The following is a 15,952-nucleotide window of genomic DNA, read 5'->3' as shown; positions in this document are numbered from 1 at the left end:
CTTGTCTCTTTGTGGACCAAACAGTAGGAAGGAACTTGTCTGGCATGCGTGAAGAAGCTGTCTGCTCAAGAATCGACATCTCTCTTACCTCATCTCCCTCCCTCTGCATCACCACAGATGGACAACAAAGGCTGGAACGGACAAAAGGCGTCTTTTACCGAAGCAACAAGTAACAGTGAGTATCGGCACGTCTCTCTGTGCGTCTATTGCCATTTCCTCCCCCTCCTCCTTTCTGGCTTTCTATCACTCCCTCCATCCTGCAGGTGGTTTTAGCCACCGAGATGGCCCGGCGTTTAATCTCTGTGACTGGTCAATGGGCCTCTGACTGTCAGCTTAATTGGCCGTGCGTCCTCGTGGGGAGCCTGCAAAATCAGGCTCATTCACACCAGGCTTATAGGGCCGGCACACAGAGGCCCAGTGGGGACTCCCCCTGCTGCCTTCCTGGGCAAAAAACACAGCCTTTCACTCAGGATTAGGACCCAACACACAACATACACACACACACGCACTTCATCCAACAAAGGACATGTTGATATGAATTAGTGAACGAAAAAATGTTACGTTTATAGTTAATTTATTATTTTTAATATTTAGGCAATTTATGTCTACATTTTGTTAAATTCTGGAACATCCTCATAAATATGAACACACATTTAATTATTAAATTTGTGGAATATTGAAAACCCTGTTTAAGAATATTATTTCTGATTCAAATCAGTCACCCAGAGTTTTTCATGCAGAGGCCGACCGATATGTTTTTTTAAGGCCAATACCGATTTATGAAGAATTTCGTTGCAGATGGCCGGTATCTAAAGCTGATTATTAGGCCAATACATATACGTTTTAGCAGCACATTGATTGTGAAAGACCACATACCACTCACTGTGTGCAATATAAATTTAATAAGTTAATAAATCTCTTAATATGTTTTGAACTTCAAATATAAAACAAACTCAAAACATAAAAAAAACAGTGTGTTGGGGTCCTTCGGGTCCTTTCTTCGGTCTATTAGTGGCAGCTTTTGGCCACACAGGTGCTTGATTTTTTTATTGATTTTTAAAAAAATCTTTCGGACGATTGCCGTTATAGAAAAAAATTGAATATATCAGCCCAATATATCAGTCGGCCTCTAAGCTGAACATGAAATTGGTTTGTTCATGATCAAAAAGGAGCAGGAGGAATCCTAAACTGATGTGATCCCACCCCTTTTCTAATCACCTGTTCAGTTACTCCATGTAGCTAACAGCAAAGTCATTTTTACAACACTGTGTCATTGGAATTTATGTTGACATTAATTTAGGAGTAAAACCAAAAATAAACAATAATAAAACATTACTATAATCACCTTATCTAATAATTTTTATACCTTATGTAAGTGTGGAGTGAACGTTTCAACTCTTCCCAATACTGTCCAAGACTAAAATTTTACATAATCTCACCTTTTTTACACCTTTTCTGCCATAATTCCTATTTTAACACGCCTAAGGAACAACTGTGGAGCCTCCAGGTTTCTGACGGACACCTCATAGTCCAGCAGCGGTCAGGAGTTCTCACCTCTGAAAGTTTAAGAAAGACTATGACCTCTGGGCTTATGTTTATGTTTATGTTTATTCATTTAGCAGACGCTTTTATCCAAAGAGACTTACAATTTACAGCCTATAGGGCATGTTGTGATCTGTGGGGGAAATCGGAGGAAACCCATGCATGCATGGGGAGAACACGCAACTCCACGCAGAAAGGCTGCAGCCGAGTTTCGAACCTGCAGCCCTTGTGCTGTGAGGCAACAGTGCTAACCACTGCGCCACCATGCAGCCCATGCTTATGACACTGGAAACCCCCTCTGTGACTTTCGCTCAAGCTATGCAAATGTATAACAATTCTGTGTTCTTGCTGGCGATATATCACGGTACATTGTGGAGTTCCCCTCGATAATGATAAATGGACGATAACTACAAGTATGCGCCAAAAATAAGTTGTCCACTAGATGGGGCTGTCACGTGTATTATGTTGAGTCATGTCATGTGACTCCAAGCGTACAGCTTCTTAAAGGGACATGAATGTTGCTAACCCACTCACATCTTTCCATTTTTGTTTATCTAATTTATTGACATGGTAATATTGAAATCGATTTGAGTCATAAATGTTGATAACGATACATTTTTGATTTATTGCCCAGCCGTTAGCTAACCCACTTCTGGCTTCACTTCCTGTTTAATTGCTCCAAGCCAAGAACGCCTAATTCGTGCACAAAGAAGGGCACGTACAAAGGGAGAGGGACAGTTGGAGGGAAGTCTGATGGTTGGATGGATCTGGATCCATTCATTAAGAATGGGACCTTAACAGTGATTGGATGAGGTTTTTCCAGGACCGAACATTTCAGAGGGGATTTAAATGATTATTTTTTTATGACAGAACAATTTATTGATCACCATTGGTATGTGAAGAGCATTATAAGCAATATGCAATAAGCAAAGAATGCTCCAGAAAAACATCTCATACGCCACCTTTAAGTAATGATTAGGTGGTGGAATTTTTAAGCTGGATAAATAAGGTGGATCAATGTCTGGAGTTCAAAGTCCTGCTTCTTATGATGCTAGCTGAGACAGCTGTGTACCTGTTAGATTCTGAAGCTTTAGAGAAAATAGATGTTCATCTCATTTGGACATAAAATGTCCTAAAACTGGTGGTGATTTATTTAATGAGATTTATATAATAGTTTTCATGGGAGAATGATGGCCTTAAGGGAATTTTTATTTATAGATGGGAGTAGGACTCAATGGACCACTCTCAGAAGAAAGAGAAGATAAAAACTTGTAGAAACAGCTGGTGTTTCTCGGCTGTATGTTACTAACTTGGTTGACTTGTCTGAAAGCAAAATAAAAACAATGAGAAAAGCTTTTTGTCCTACTTAGTTCAGGATCTAACTCAAAACAAACGTCTTTGTGAAAGGTCAGCAGATTCTAGCTGGAACGTCTGAGCACGATTTGTTTCAGATTGATAAGATACACATTTCTTTTGCAGTTTTAACAAAAATGGCTGCAAAGAGAAAGCCAGAAGCTTGAGACGCTGCTGCTGCTGCTGCTGCTGCTGCTGCTGCTGCTTTGGGGACAAATTAAAAGTCTGCAAGATGTTGAGTGAAAAGCAAGAAGATTAGATTAGATTCAAATGTGCTGTCGTCACTCAGGTCTAATGGTGGCTTTTGGCAGAGCCGCCGTGCTCCAACTCGAGGGATCTAGCCTCACCCTGGAGAGGACAGTGGCAGCTCTCCCATGTTGCAGAATTTGAAAGCAAACTCCTTCAAACGTGTTGCTGCTTTAGACTTGATGAACAAAATCCAGATGAGAACTCAGCCGCAATTTACTCAGCTTTCACATCAGTCTCCTGAAATATATATCATCTGAATTATGTTTAGAAATAAAGGATTATTCTCCTGGATGCACTGTTTTGGTGTTTGTGGTTTCTATGGTGGCTCCAGCAGTTGCCCAATACCTCCAGAGTAGAACTCCTCCAGAATCCCCGTTTGAAATGATTAATTTGGCCATTATTCTTAATTTAATTCATTTTTACATTATGGCACCTATTTATCTCACTCTTAGCATGAAGCTTTAACTATCCGCCAATCAGCTCACACACAATGCTAATAATGTTTTTCATAAACACCATTTACAAATCTTTCAAACAAACACAGCTGCTTTCAGTTTCCTGTGTGTATTTCTGCGATCGCAGAGCAGAAGATGTTTCTGATTAGATCTGATTGGCTGTGCCTTTTATTAATTTAGCTGTTAATTTTTATCTGCTTTGATGATAAGAAAATCACCAAAATAAAATGAGACAATTATGTTTCGAGAGAAAACTTTACACTTTTGAATTTTTTGGCCCAAAAACAAGAATAAAATGCAGCAAATTGTTCAGATTTCCTTGGTCTTATATAAATCGGGAATGTAAACAACATTTGCTGTGCTTCTGGCTTTTGTCCTTTATTTGTTCTTGTACTTTACGACTACATTTAGTACTTTGTAAAATACCTTTCCTTTTAAGTCAGCCGTTATATAAACCTGGAATTAAAGGCCTGGTCCTGTAAAGGTTCAAATTCACTTCCTGGAAGGAATTTTTTGTAACTTAATTCTCTTATCTCTAAAACATCCTGAGGGTGTGTTTCTGTGTTTTTGTGGGCTTTTTTCATTCGCTAAGCACCATTCTTTTATTGTAACATAAGTATTCGTTTACATGGAGATGATAAACAGTTGACTCGCTCCCACTCTTTCGTGTTGTTTGAATGGCCTAAAAGATTGGTTGATATCAAGAGATCTACGTCATGCAACTTTCTACAATAACAGCCAAGAAGATCAGAAAACTTTGTGTTCATTAATAAAAATTAAAACCAAAGATACATTCAAATGTGCAATTCGTTTGAGAGTAGACTGCTGTAGCTTTTCTTAACAAATCAAATAAAAATAGATAAAATCAGCAAAAAAAAAAAAAAACAATGCAAACAAGGTTTATTTTTGAGAGAACCCAACACTCTTTGGAGCTAAGTCAAACAGACGCCACTATAGAAACACAACGCCCGGCCAAAAATAAAGTTGCCACCAATAAAAGGTCACACATTCTAATATTTAAACTGCCTTTAGTTTTGGTTACGACATTGTTGGGGCGTTGTTTTGATGAGCTTCTGCATTGTCACCAGATTTTTTTGCCAGTGTGGCATTAAAGTTTCACTAAGATCTTGCATTGATGATGGTGGAGTCTGACCGGTGCACAAAGCCTTCTCCAGCACATCCCAAAGATTCTCAATGGGGTTAAGGTCTGGACCCTTTGGTGGGCAATCCACATGTGAAAATTATGTCTCATGCTCCCTGAACCACTTTCACTATTTGAGCCTGATGAATCCTGGTATTATCATCTTGGAATCTGCCCGTGCCGAAAGGGAAGATGGAATAACCTGGTGTTTCAGTATATTCAGGTAGTCAGCTGACCTCATTCTTGGAGCACATCCTGTTGCTGAACCAGGGTATCCGCGGGTCCTTAAAAAGTCTTAAAAAGTCTTAAATTTGCTTTTCCAAATTTAAGGCCTTAAAACTCCTTAAAAATTACAAATAATCCTTAAATACAGTTTCCAAAGGTCTTAAATTACCAAAGACCCAATAAACAAGATTCTTTTATTTTTGTCATTTTCGTGAATTTCTATTTGGTGTTCAGCATTTTTTGTGTGTATGATGTTGGCGTAAGCGGAACCGTACACGTTCAGTTGGTTGTGAAAGGGGGCTATTTTTAGATGAACACATTAGCTGGTTAAGCTAGAGGGAGCTTGCACCATGAGGAAGTGCAAGTTTAATGGTAAATGGATGGCTAATCCCACGTTTGCGACGTGGTTAGCACCGGTTCCTGGCAATAGCTGGAAATTATAGCTTAAATTTAGTTTAAAAATAGCTTAAATTTGGTCAAAGTGGCCTTAAAATAGGTCTTAAAAAGTCTTAAATTTGGCTCCCTTAAACCTGCAGATACCCTGTGAACCTAGACCTGACCAACTGCAGCAACCCCAGATCATAGCACTGCCCCCACAGGCTTGTACAGTAGGCACTAGGCATGATGGGTGCTTCAATTCATCTGCCTCTCTTCATACCCTGATGCACCAGTTCTTAACCCAGTTTTAGTTGTTTCTACAATCTCCTTAGATGTTTTCTCTGCTTCATGCATGCCACTGATGTGACCCTTCTCACACAGACTAACATCTTTTCAACGACCATCAGATGTGTCTTTCCACAGTGTTGTTTAACTCATTAACTGCTATTAATGACAAAAGTCGTCATTTCAAATCCAACCACTCGCTGCCATCGACGACTAAAGTTGTCATTTGCATTTTTTTACTGAGCGGGCGTCGGAACGAGCCCCCGCAGTGTGAGAACAAACATCACAGCTCTAAAGCTGATCTTCATCCGCGTATGTCAAACGTCACATGATCAGGAAGCAAAAAAATCCATTTGTTAGGAGATCGTTTTGGGCCGCTGCTGTAAAAAAAGTGAGGCGCGAACCAGGAAAGCTTCTGCCGATCACAATTCGACAACGAATTATGAAAGAATGGATAACGCTCAACGCGTGGATCCTTCCTGATGTCAGAGGTGAGTCTACTTTCTGTCTTGGTAGTTTTGGTGAAGACATCATCATAGAGCACAACGTTCTGTGACTCTTCAAAAAACTGTATAAACACACAAACAACGTTGGTAGCGAGAGGCTTTTCTGATCAGGAAATGGCCGGCAGTTAATGAGTAAGAAATGAGAAGCTACTCATGGTACCAGTTGGGGTAAAAATAACTTGTCAGCTGAAAGATAATCACCCACGCAGTAATTATCAAATAAGAGGCTCAAACCTATTTGGTTAGTTAAATCCAGATGGCAAATTTTTGGGAGCCAGGCAGTTTATCGTTCAGGGTTTAAATGAGTCACTCAAGGTCGGACATTACACGACTGAACTGATTTTTGGATATCTTTTATGGATTTAACATCATCACAGAATCACATCTAAGTTCACCTCTAAACTGCTGGTTTGTTTGATGTCATGTTTGTGGTTACCATGGTTACCCCAATAAGGCAGTAGCGCCAGCTTAAACATTGTGGTTGATCTTGGTTAATTTATTTTGCATCAATACTTTGTCTGGCCTTTTTGTGCATGAGTGCAGCACAGCGTGGAGGCTGTCAGCCTGTGGCACTGCAGAGGTGTGATGGAAGCCCAGGTTGTTTTTTTCCTCTTAACAATAAGTGTGTTTCCATTATCAAAACTTGTAGCAGATAGTCCCGTAAAGAACGGGATTTCCTCTCGTCATTGAATGCATTTTATGTCACACAGTTGCGCGCCCCGTTCCCTAATAGTCAAAAAAATCATACATAATTCCTAAAGGGGGGAAAACTTCGGATTGAGTTTTAAAGTTGTAGATTTTCATGCCCTAGGCTGCGTGAAACCTTCTAAGTGTCTGTCTTTCTGTCATCTATTAACCTCTCGGATCTTGTCTACGTTAGTGGGAACAAGTGGGTATATGTGCCAAGGGCTGATAATTTAGTGTTGTGTCTGTAATTCTTTTCCACACAAAACACTCATCTCAGTCACACACAGCCTTCACTCCAAACTGCATGTGTGTGCGCGTGTGTGTCCTCTGCCCTGTGTAAGCTGTGGAAGATGCTGTTACAACAAACAGGGTGGCTTAGAGACAGGAAGGGAGCGTAAAAAGAAAGCAGAAGAAAAAAAGACACATAAGAAGAGTGATTTTTCTCCCTTTTATTCCCATGGGTGTTGCAGCAGGGCTTTTCACTTGAGTTGCCACAATTCATTTCCTGCTGCTCGTGTGTGTGTGTGTGTGTGTGTGTGTGTGTGTGTGTGTGTGTGTGTGTGTGTGTGTGTGTGTGTGTGTGTGTGTGTGTGTGTGTGTGTGTGTGCGTGCGTGCGTGTGCGTGCGTGCGTGTGTGTGTGAACTATGTAAAGGTCTTGCTCCACACTGGTGATTTATAGCGGCGGGCTCCGGCCCTATCTGTTTTCGATCAGTCTCATGCTTGGCTCTGGCTTCCCTCCAGCTCTCCCCTGGTCCACCGGACACCGAGTCTGGGTGGGACCTCTCAGCAACTGCCTGGAATCAGCACCACAAACACAGCGCTCTCTCTCTCTCCCTCCCTCCCCTTTTGTTCCCCTTCTTCTCAGCTTCCCACTGCATCTCAACCCCCCCCCCCCCCCCCCCCCTTTTTTTTGCTTCCATGTACACAATTTCACAACATCATAAAGAAACAAATTCCGTAACTTGCTTATTCACTCTCTTTGGCTCCCCTTCTCCATCTCACTCCTTTCTTCTCACGCTCACCATCCGACTCCAGCTTCTAGAACCCGGTCACATGCATGCTGCTGACTGAATCCCCCTCCGGTGTTCTTTTCTCACAATCACAACCCACAGGCCTGCGACTTCTCCTTGTGTAAACTGGAGTTATAGTTGTCATCATGATATGCTGTTGTGTCAGTGTTGGCGGTGAGCAGTTTCTTGCTGGACGAGTCTTACATTTCATTGCCGTTTCCTTCAACTCAGTTTTTTTTTCTCCTCCTGGAAAAATTACAAGCTTCTCTGTTTTTAAACACAAAGGGAAATGTCAGCGGCTTTCCAGAAACATTTGCGTTGGTTATAAGCGTGCAAATCTCCCTGACTCTGTGCGTGATGGTGGATGTTAACTGAAACAGGAAGTGGCCTGTCAGTCATGTGCTCGCTACACCACTTTCTCCCAGCTGCTAGTCCATATGCACACACTCACACTAACAAGCCCCGAGATGGATGCACAGACACGGACAGCTGGTCTTCCTGTCTCTGGTGACCTTGGCTGGGCTCCGAGGCTCCTCATGGGTTTGGTATCCACTCTTCCTCACATCCTCTTCTATCGTAACCGACTTGCAGCTCATCCTCGTCTTTAATGTGTTACCGCCCTTCCGATTTCTGCTTGTTCTCTCCCTTCTGGCTCTTCTTTGTGTCTTAAAACCAACTTTGTTTTACCTTCAGAACATTTTTCTTCAGTGACAGCGGCTGGTACAACCCCATCAGTGCTCCATCATCTTTAAACCGACGTTCTCTAAATGGACCAACCAATTTTCAGGTTCTTTTGGTTTTGTGCTTGCAAAGTGGTTCTAAGTGGAACAGGATGGTGGTTAGCTGGTGCTGCTGTTTCCCATCAACGATGAAGTCATGGACACTGTTGATATTGGTGGATGCTCCATTTGTGTGTTTGTGTTAGAGAACGAGAACGAAGGAGGTGCACGGATTCCCTGCAGACACTTTAACACTTGTCCTTAAAGAGCAAGTCACCCCCAAATAAACCTTTTTTGCTGATAAACTAAATAAACGAGTGTCTAATCGTGCTGCAGACACGCATCGTAAATAATTTGGCGCTTCAGTGCATCTTAGTTAAAATTTAAATATTCTGCCTAAAACTGGCAGTGTTGTGCCGTTGTCAGGTAAAAACTCTGCACTGTATTTTAATTTAAATCTGCCACCGCTATTGGCTAAGAAGTATGCTATGATGTAAACTGGTACATTATGATGTCACAATGCTGTTGTGAGCCTGAGTGTGTGTGTATTTGTTAGCGGCTCCGCCCTCTCGGTCTGCCAGGCAACAGCATTTGTTGCATTTTTCAAACATGAAGTGGGAGTGGAGTTAGACTCTGGTAGGGGTTGACTTGCTCTTTAAACATGGCCGGGTATTTTCAGCCTGGGGAAACTTATTGAGGAGCACAAATGTACCTGTAGTATCACCTTAGATGACCAAAATACACGATTTCAACACAAAATAATGTCTTTGCTCACTCCCGAGTGTCATCAAAAAACATCTAAACATGTTGGTTAAAAACATTTTTTTTACATTGCAATCAAGACTTAATTATTTCACAATCTGCTGAGTTAGTTCAAGTAAGCACATTAAAAAGAAGTTTAGACTGTTATTTTTCACCCAACATTTTAGATAATAGGATCCAGATAAGTTATCGTTTGTTTTATCAACCTCTACATTATTTTTCTCTACATCAGGACTGCAGGTGGGACAGTCCATTCACATGTGCAGAATATAGTTTTAGGGTCCCTATAAAAAGAAGCCAATGCTTTCCTTTATTTTGCATTTTAACTTAATTCCAGCTTAAGAGATGCTAAATAAAAACTATAATGCTTACTTTCCTTTTAGAATTGTTAATGCCTTGTCACTCAGCCCTGTTTTCTATTGTTCTATTATTTCAACCTTTAATTACAATCTCCTTCGTCCAATGCTCTTTCACTTGTTCCTCTCACCCCTCCAGCTCAGAAGGGGCTCCTCCACCTCAGCCCGGACGTGTATCAGGAGATGGAAGCCAGTAGAAAGCAGAACAGCAGTGCACCGAGCTCTTGTGGCAGCGGTGGAGGGTCCATCAACTACATACCATCTAAAGACATGGGGTCCTGCTCTGCCCCAGTACCCCCAGGAAATGCCCCGTATTACAGCGGCTCACCCTCATCAACCAGCCCGACCGCTACTATGGCCCGGGAGCTGCTGCTGAACGGTCAGGCACCTCAGTCCCCCACGGCTGATGGCTCTGTGCCCATGAAGGGGAAGAACATGGCCTGTGGCGTCTCCGTGCAGCCAGCGCAGCAGCTGGACTACCTGGCTCACATCCAGGGCTTCCAGGTAAGATGTGCTGCGTTGTTTCCACACCACTGTTGTTTGTACCAGTCTGGTCCCACACGTGCACACAGCTCCCTATGCGTGTCTATGACAGAGGCTACCACGTGTCCATCCTAATCTGCGCCGTCCGATCAGCTGCACATACCGCTGTGCGGATCCCAGCACCGGCTCATTTAGGCTTCAGATGCTTTTATCAGTCTGAGTGAAAACATTTTATCTTAACCTGCTGAGGGTTTCTTTGAAAGGCCTTTGTTATTGCTCTGAGTCTTCCTGTGTGTGTGTAACCTGAGAGAGCTTTGCTGCCACACACACACACACACACACACACACACACAGACATCATTGGGCAGAGCTAGTAACATTCTGTATTTATTAACTATAGTACCATATTTTACTCTGATTGCTTATAGATTTTTCTGAGGGTAAATACACAGACAAGCACCACACACACACACACACACACACACACACACTGGTGTGAGTATTTCTAAGGTAAACAATTCAGACTGCTACTGAGACTTTGCAGGGCTCCACTAAGGAGACGCTTCATATCCTGTGAGTGGGTAATGAGAATGAGGGTGTTTGATTATCATTCAGCTTTCTTAGGTATATCTGCAGAACAAACATTTGCAGATGAATGTTGAACATTTTTCCATTTGCTACTCCTTCTCCCACTTATATCCTGGTATGATTAGGGTTAGGGTTTGCCCTTTGTGTGTTCTTAGAGAGGACAGCTGTGGGTTTACCTGCTAAGCCTCTCATTAGGTTTTATCTGAAATCAGTTCCCTGCGGAAGCTTCAACTGGGTAAGCAAGGATGCTGGCACTTTTTCCTGTGTGTGTGTGTGTGTGTGTGTGTGAGCGCGCGCACACGCGCTATTAATTATGCCGGCAGAGCTGTTGGCACAGATGGAACTAGGGCAACTACAAGAAGGCTGAAAGTAAAAGACAGCACACTAAACCAGGATGGACTGGTGTTCCTGTGCCTCTTTACTCCTAAATTACTCATACCTCTGTCTTATTTCTTTTTCTCTTATCTTCAAGTTTAGCACCTTTCAGCATATTTGTCCTTTAAAAAGAAAAACACATTTTAATTGCTGCTTTGTTATAGAAGTGTGTTAGAAGTGTGATTATTTTTTTACTCTAAAGATGAAAACACAAATGATCCATGGACTGATGTAAATTTTTTTTTTTTTTTTACTTTCAAAGTCAGCCTCTCAACACGTCTACAGCCATGGCCAAAAGCTTTCAGAATGCCCCAAATATTAAATGTCTCAAAAACACTGAGGCAACAAACCTTGTGACAACCAATATTTGGGTCATTCTCACAACTTTCGTGCAGGATTAAAACTCCTCCAAGTATATATATATATATATATATATATATATATATATATATATATATATATATATATATATATAAGCACCCAAATACATACAATAATTACTACGTTACATAAGATCTTCTAACGCTAAGAGATACAGAGTAAACCGCACCATCACTGTTCTTGTTTGCAAACACGTTTGGTCATATTGCAAATGTGCAATGTTGCTAAAGCGTAAGTTGTAAGAATCTGACAGAATGGTGCGAATGTCAACTTTTCAATTTAAATTTGGGTTTTAAATATTTTGTTTAATTATAACAGAAAACTATTTTTATTCTGCCTCATACAGTTATTGCTCATTATTTAAATGCCCTTTCTAAGCTATATCCATGCATATGCATGATTTCTGTTTTGTAAAACTCCTATTTTAATGGGCGTCTTATCAGTCTTTATTTATTAAACCTTGTGACAACCAATATTTGGATCATTCTCATTAAGCTCATTAAACAGCTTTCATCATCACAACATGACAACAGAAGGAGAGATGGCAGATAATAGAGGAAAATAGAAGGTTTGAAATATTTCAAGCAGTAGACGGAGGGATCCAAGCTGTTTTATCTCTGGTGATGCATTTAGGAAGAAGTGGATTCTAATTTCAGAAGTGTTTCCTTACTATTAACTGCCAAGCCACAGCCGCTCTGAGACATCCAGCTTCACGTCGGTTCGCTCCATTAGTGATAAATCACTTGCACTTTTTCGCGAGGTGTAACAGCTTGACGCATTCTGCCTGCACCGTGGATTGATTTATTGAGATATTGGACCGGACCGGAGCAGACTGGTGCTTCACCGTAACGTTCTGATCCTAAACTAAGCCATCTCCGACCGCTGAAGCAGCCTCTGGGCCCATCCGGGCCCAGTGCCCGGGCTCCACCGGCAGCCTCCTGGACCAGCAGCCGGGCTCCACCAGCAGCCTCCGGGCCCAGCAGCCGGTCTCCGCCAACAGCGTCCGGGACAAGCAGCGAGCTTAGCCATACCAACCTTCAGGCCGGGTTCAGGCTTCACCATCAGCCTCCTAGCCCAGCAGCAGGTACTGCCACCGTCCTCCGGGCCCAGCATCCCGACTCCACCGCCGGCCTCCGGGCCTAGCAGCCAGGTACTGTCACCGACCTTCGAGTCTGGCAGCCTGGATCCACCATCAGCTACCAGGACCTGTTTCTTGGCTCATCTACGCTAAGCCTGGCTACACAGAAAATCTCAACAAAAGCTAAGTGAACTGTTTTTATATCTGGCCACGAAAATGGCAATGAAAGTACTACAGAAAGATATGGAGGAGTTAAAGGATTCTGTGAGCATGATGACAGCTGAGTTGTCAACTTTGACAAAACAGCAAGCCTGCATTAAGGACTTACTTACTGAGATTAAAGATCTTAAAATGAGAAATATGGAACAAGAAAGGAAAATTGACTTGCTCGAAAATCGAGTGGCAGAGCTGGAACAGCATTCAAGAATGAATGATATAATTATTACAGGTCTTAAAATTAGGCCTAAAAGCTACCTCCAAGCGGTAAAGGAAATAGATAATGACAATGGGGCTGACCAAGATGATACAGCTGAAGAGCAGGTTGTGTCATTTCTGAAAAGTAAAGACATTTCAATTGATAAAATAAACATTGAGGCATGCCATTCATTACCTTTCAAGAAAAATCAGGATAAATCTGTGATACCAGCTATTATGATACGCTTTAATAGTAGGAAGCACAAAGTGGATCTGCTCAAACAGGGGAGGAAATTAAAGGGAACAAATGTGTACTTGAATGAAAATCTGACGAAGAAAAATGCAGACATTGCTCGTAGAGCGAGACGAATGAAAAAGCAGGGATACGTAGAGTCTACCTGGACTATGAATTGTAAGGTGTTCATCAAACAGAAAGGTGCTCCAGAAAATAGTCGTGGGTTCTGGATCAGAGATATCAAGCAACTGGAAAATATTAAGTGATATGGTTACAGTTATGTTGGTCATTCTTTAATTTAGTTTTTTACTTAGTTTGTGGGTGTTGTTGTTTTATTTACTTAAATTTTTTTTCTATATGTAAATTATTTTTTCTTCATGGGTGATTTTGAACAGGACATTGATCCAGAACAAAATTTCCATAGTAGCACACATTCATTAAGTGGTTATTTTACTGACCAACAGTTTAATGCAACTATTAAATATGAGCAAGGCTTATCTATCATTCATTTTAATAGCAGAAGTCTTTATGCTCATTTTCAGAATATTAAAGATTATATTGATAATTTTGTGAGGCCGTTTAACATCATTGCAATATCAGAAACATGGATAGATTCAGAGCACGGTGAGGATTTTTTCTTGCAAGGTTACAATTTCCATTGTATCAATAGGAATGGAAAGGGTGGAGGGGTGGCATTTTTCATTGATCAATCCCTTTCATATAAATTTACTGAAAACTTGTCTATGGTTATTGATGATGTTATGGAATGTATATCCATTGAAGTGAGTATTAAGCAAACAAAAAACATAGTGATTCATTGTGTATACAGGAAACCAGGAAGTGACATTGACACATTTATTGTTACAATGGAAAGTATTTTAATGTTAAACAAAAGTAAGATAACATATGTGTGTGGAGACTTTAATATAGATCTACTGAAAGCTACAGCACATAAGAAAACTGATGAATTTCTTGAGTTAATGTACAGTAGGAGCATGGTTCCCCTCATTGCGAAACCAAGTAGAAAAACTGCTGATAGTGCCACTCTTATTGATAATATATTCACTAATAATGTAGAAAGTATTATACATAGTGGACTATTGATAACAGACCTAACAGATCATCTCCCTGTATTTGCTATCCACGACTGCCATCCAAAGAAAGTAAAACCAGCTAAAACTTTAATGTATAAAAGGAGAAGAAAGGAAGAAGATTTACAAAATTTAAAAATGGAACTACGTAGTGTTAACTGGAGTAATATATATAGTGAACATGATGTGAATATTGCGTATAACTTATTTCTGGATATTTACAAAAGTATATATGATAAGCATTGTCCGATGATAAGACATACTTGTAGAAATCAATATTCAGAGAAGCCGTGGATGACAAAGGGGATCCAAAATGCTTGTAAAAAAAAAGAACACATTATATAAGCTATTTATATCACACAGAACTAAAGAAGCGGAGCAAAAATATAAAACATATAAAAATAAATTAATTAATATAATGAGGATGTGTAAAAGGAATTATTATAGTAATTTGATTGAAAGGAATAAAAGTAACATCAAAGGAATATGGAACGTGTTAAATACAATAATCAAGAAGCGTTGTGACGGTCTAAACCATCCAGATTATTTTGTCAGTAATAACAGAGATATTTATGATAGACAGTTGACAGTAGAACACTTCAATGAATTTTTTGTTGGGGTTGGTCCAAAGTTGGCTGACAAAATAAATAGTGATGTGGACTCTGAATCCAATGGTTATGGTGACGGAGACGGTGTGGTGGATTCATTATTACTTGAAGAAGTGACTCAAAAGGATATTCTTAAAATTGTCAGAGCATGTAAAACAAAATTTTCATTAGATGGAGATGACATAGATATGTTTTTAGTTAAACAAACTATTGATTGTATTGTCGAACCACTCACGTATATATGTAATTTATCATTTAAAACAGGAATATTCCCAAATAAAATGAAGGTGGCTAAGGTGGTTCCTCTTTACAAGTCTGGCAATAGGCATCAATTTACAAACTACAGACCGGTCTCCTTGTTTCCTCAGTTTTCAAAGATATTGGAAAAAATTTACAATGATAAGCTGGAAAAATTTGTAGAAAAAAATGGCATTTTATTAGACAGTCAGTATGGTTTCAGATCAGGTAGATCTACTGCACAAGCTCTAATGGAATTGGTTGAAGACATATCCACATCGCTTGATCAGAAAAAATATGTTCTGGGAATTTTTATTGATTTGAAGAAAGCCTTTGATACAGTCGATCACAAAATACTTTTATCAAAAATGGAGAAGTATGGTATAAGGGAGACAGCTCTCAATTGGCTAAAAAGTTATTTGAGTAACAGAGCTCAGTATGTCCAGTTGGGCTATCACAAGTCTAGCTGTCTCGAAGTTCACTGTGGAGTTCCGCAAGGGTCGGTACTTGGCCCAAAGTTATTTCTGTTATATATATAAATGATATTTACACAACTTCAAAATTATTTAAATTTATTATGTTTGCTGATGATACAAATATTTTGTGTTCAGCAGAAGATATACAGCAACTTATACTAAAGGTCCAGAATGAATTGAGTGAGCTTAAGAATTGGTTTGATAAAAACAAACTGTCGTTAAATGTCAGCAAAACAAAGTTTATGTTATTTGGAAATAAAAGAAGTAGTAAAGAAATCTATTTGACTGTTAATGAAATAGCCATTGAAAGAGTGTAT

At 40.3% G+C, this 15,952-nt stretch overlaps 1 protein-coding gene across 2 annotated transcripts in view; it reads left to right on the top strand.

Moving 5' to 3' along the window:
• stau2 (staufen double-stranded RNA binding protein 2) overlaps positions 1-15,952 on the top strand; it is a 119,278-nt gene that overhangs the window by 58,948 nt on the left and 44,378 nt on the right. For both annotated transcript variants that reach the window (XM_015955282.3, XM_070553205.1), the window contains exons 11-12: positions 118-175; positions 9,809-10,173. In XM_015955282.3, coding sequence (XP_015810768.1) covers positions 118-175; positions 9,809-10,173 — 423 coding nt within the window. The remainder of the gene's footprint in view (positions 1-117; positions 176-9,808; positions 10,174-15,952) is intronic.

The sequence above is a fragment of the Nothobranchius furzeri genome, chromosome 7 (assembly GCF_043380555.1).
Source record: "Nothobranchius furzeri strain GRZ-AD chromosome 7, NfurGRZ-RIMD1, whole genome shotgun sequence".
Lineage (NCBI taxonomy): Eukaryota > Metazoa > Chordata > Actinopteri > Cyprinodontiformes > Nothobranchiidae > Nothobranchius > Nothobranchius furzeri.
The sequence above is the reverse complement of the archived record's forward strand: the minus strand, read 5'-3'. Positions and strand labels throughout refer to the sequence as shown.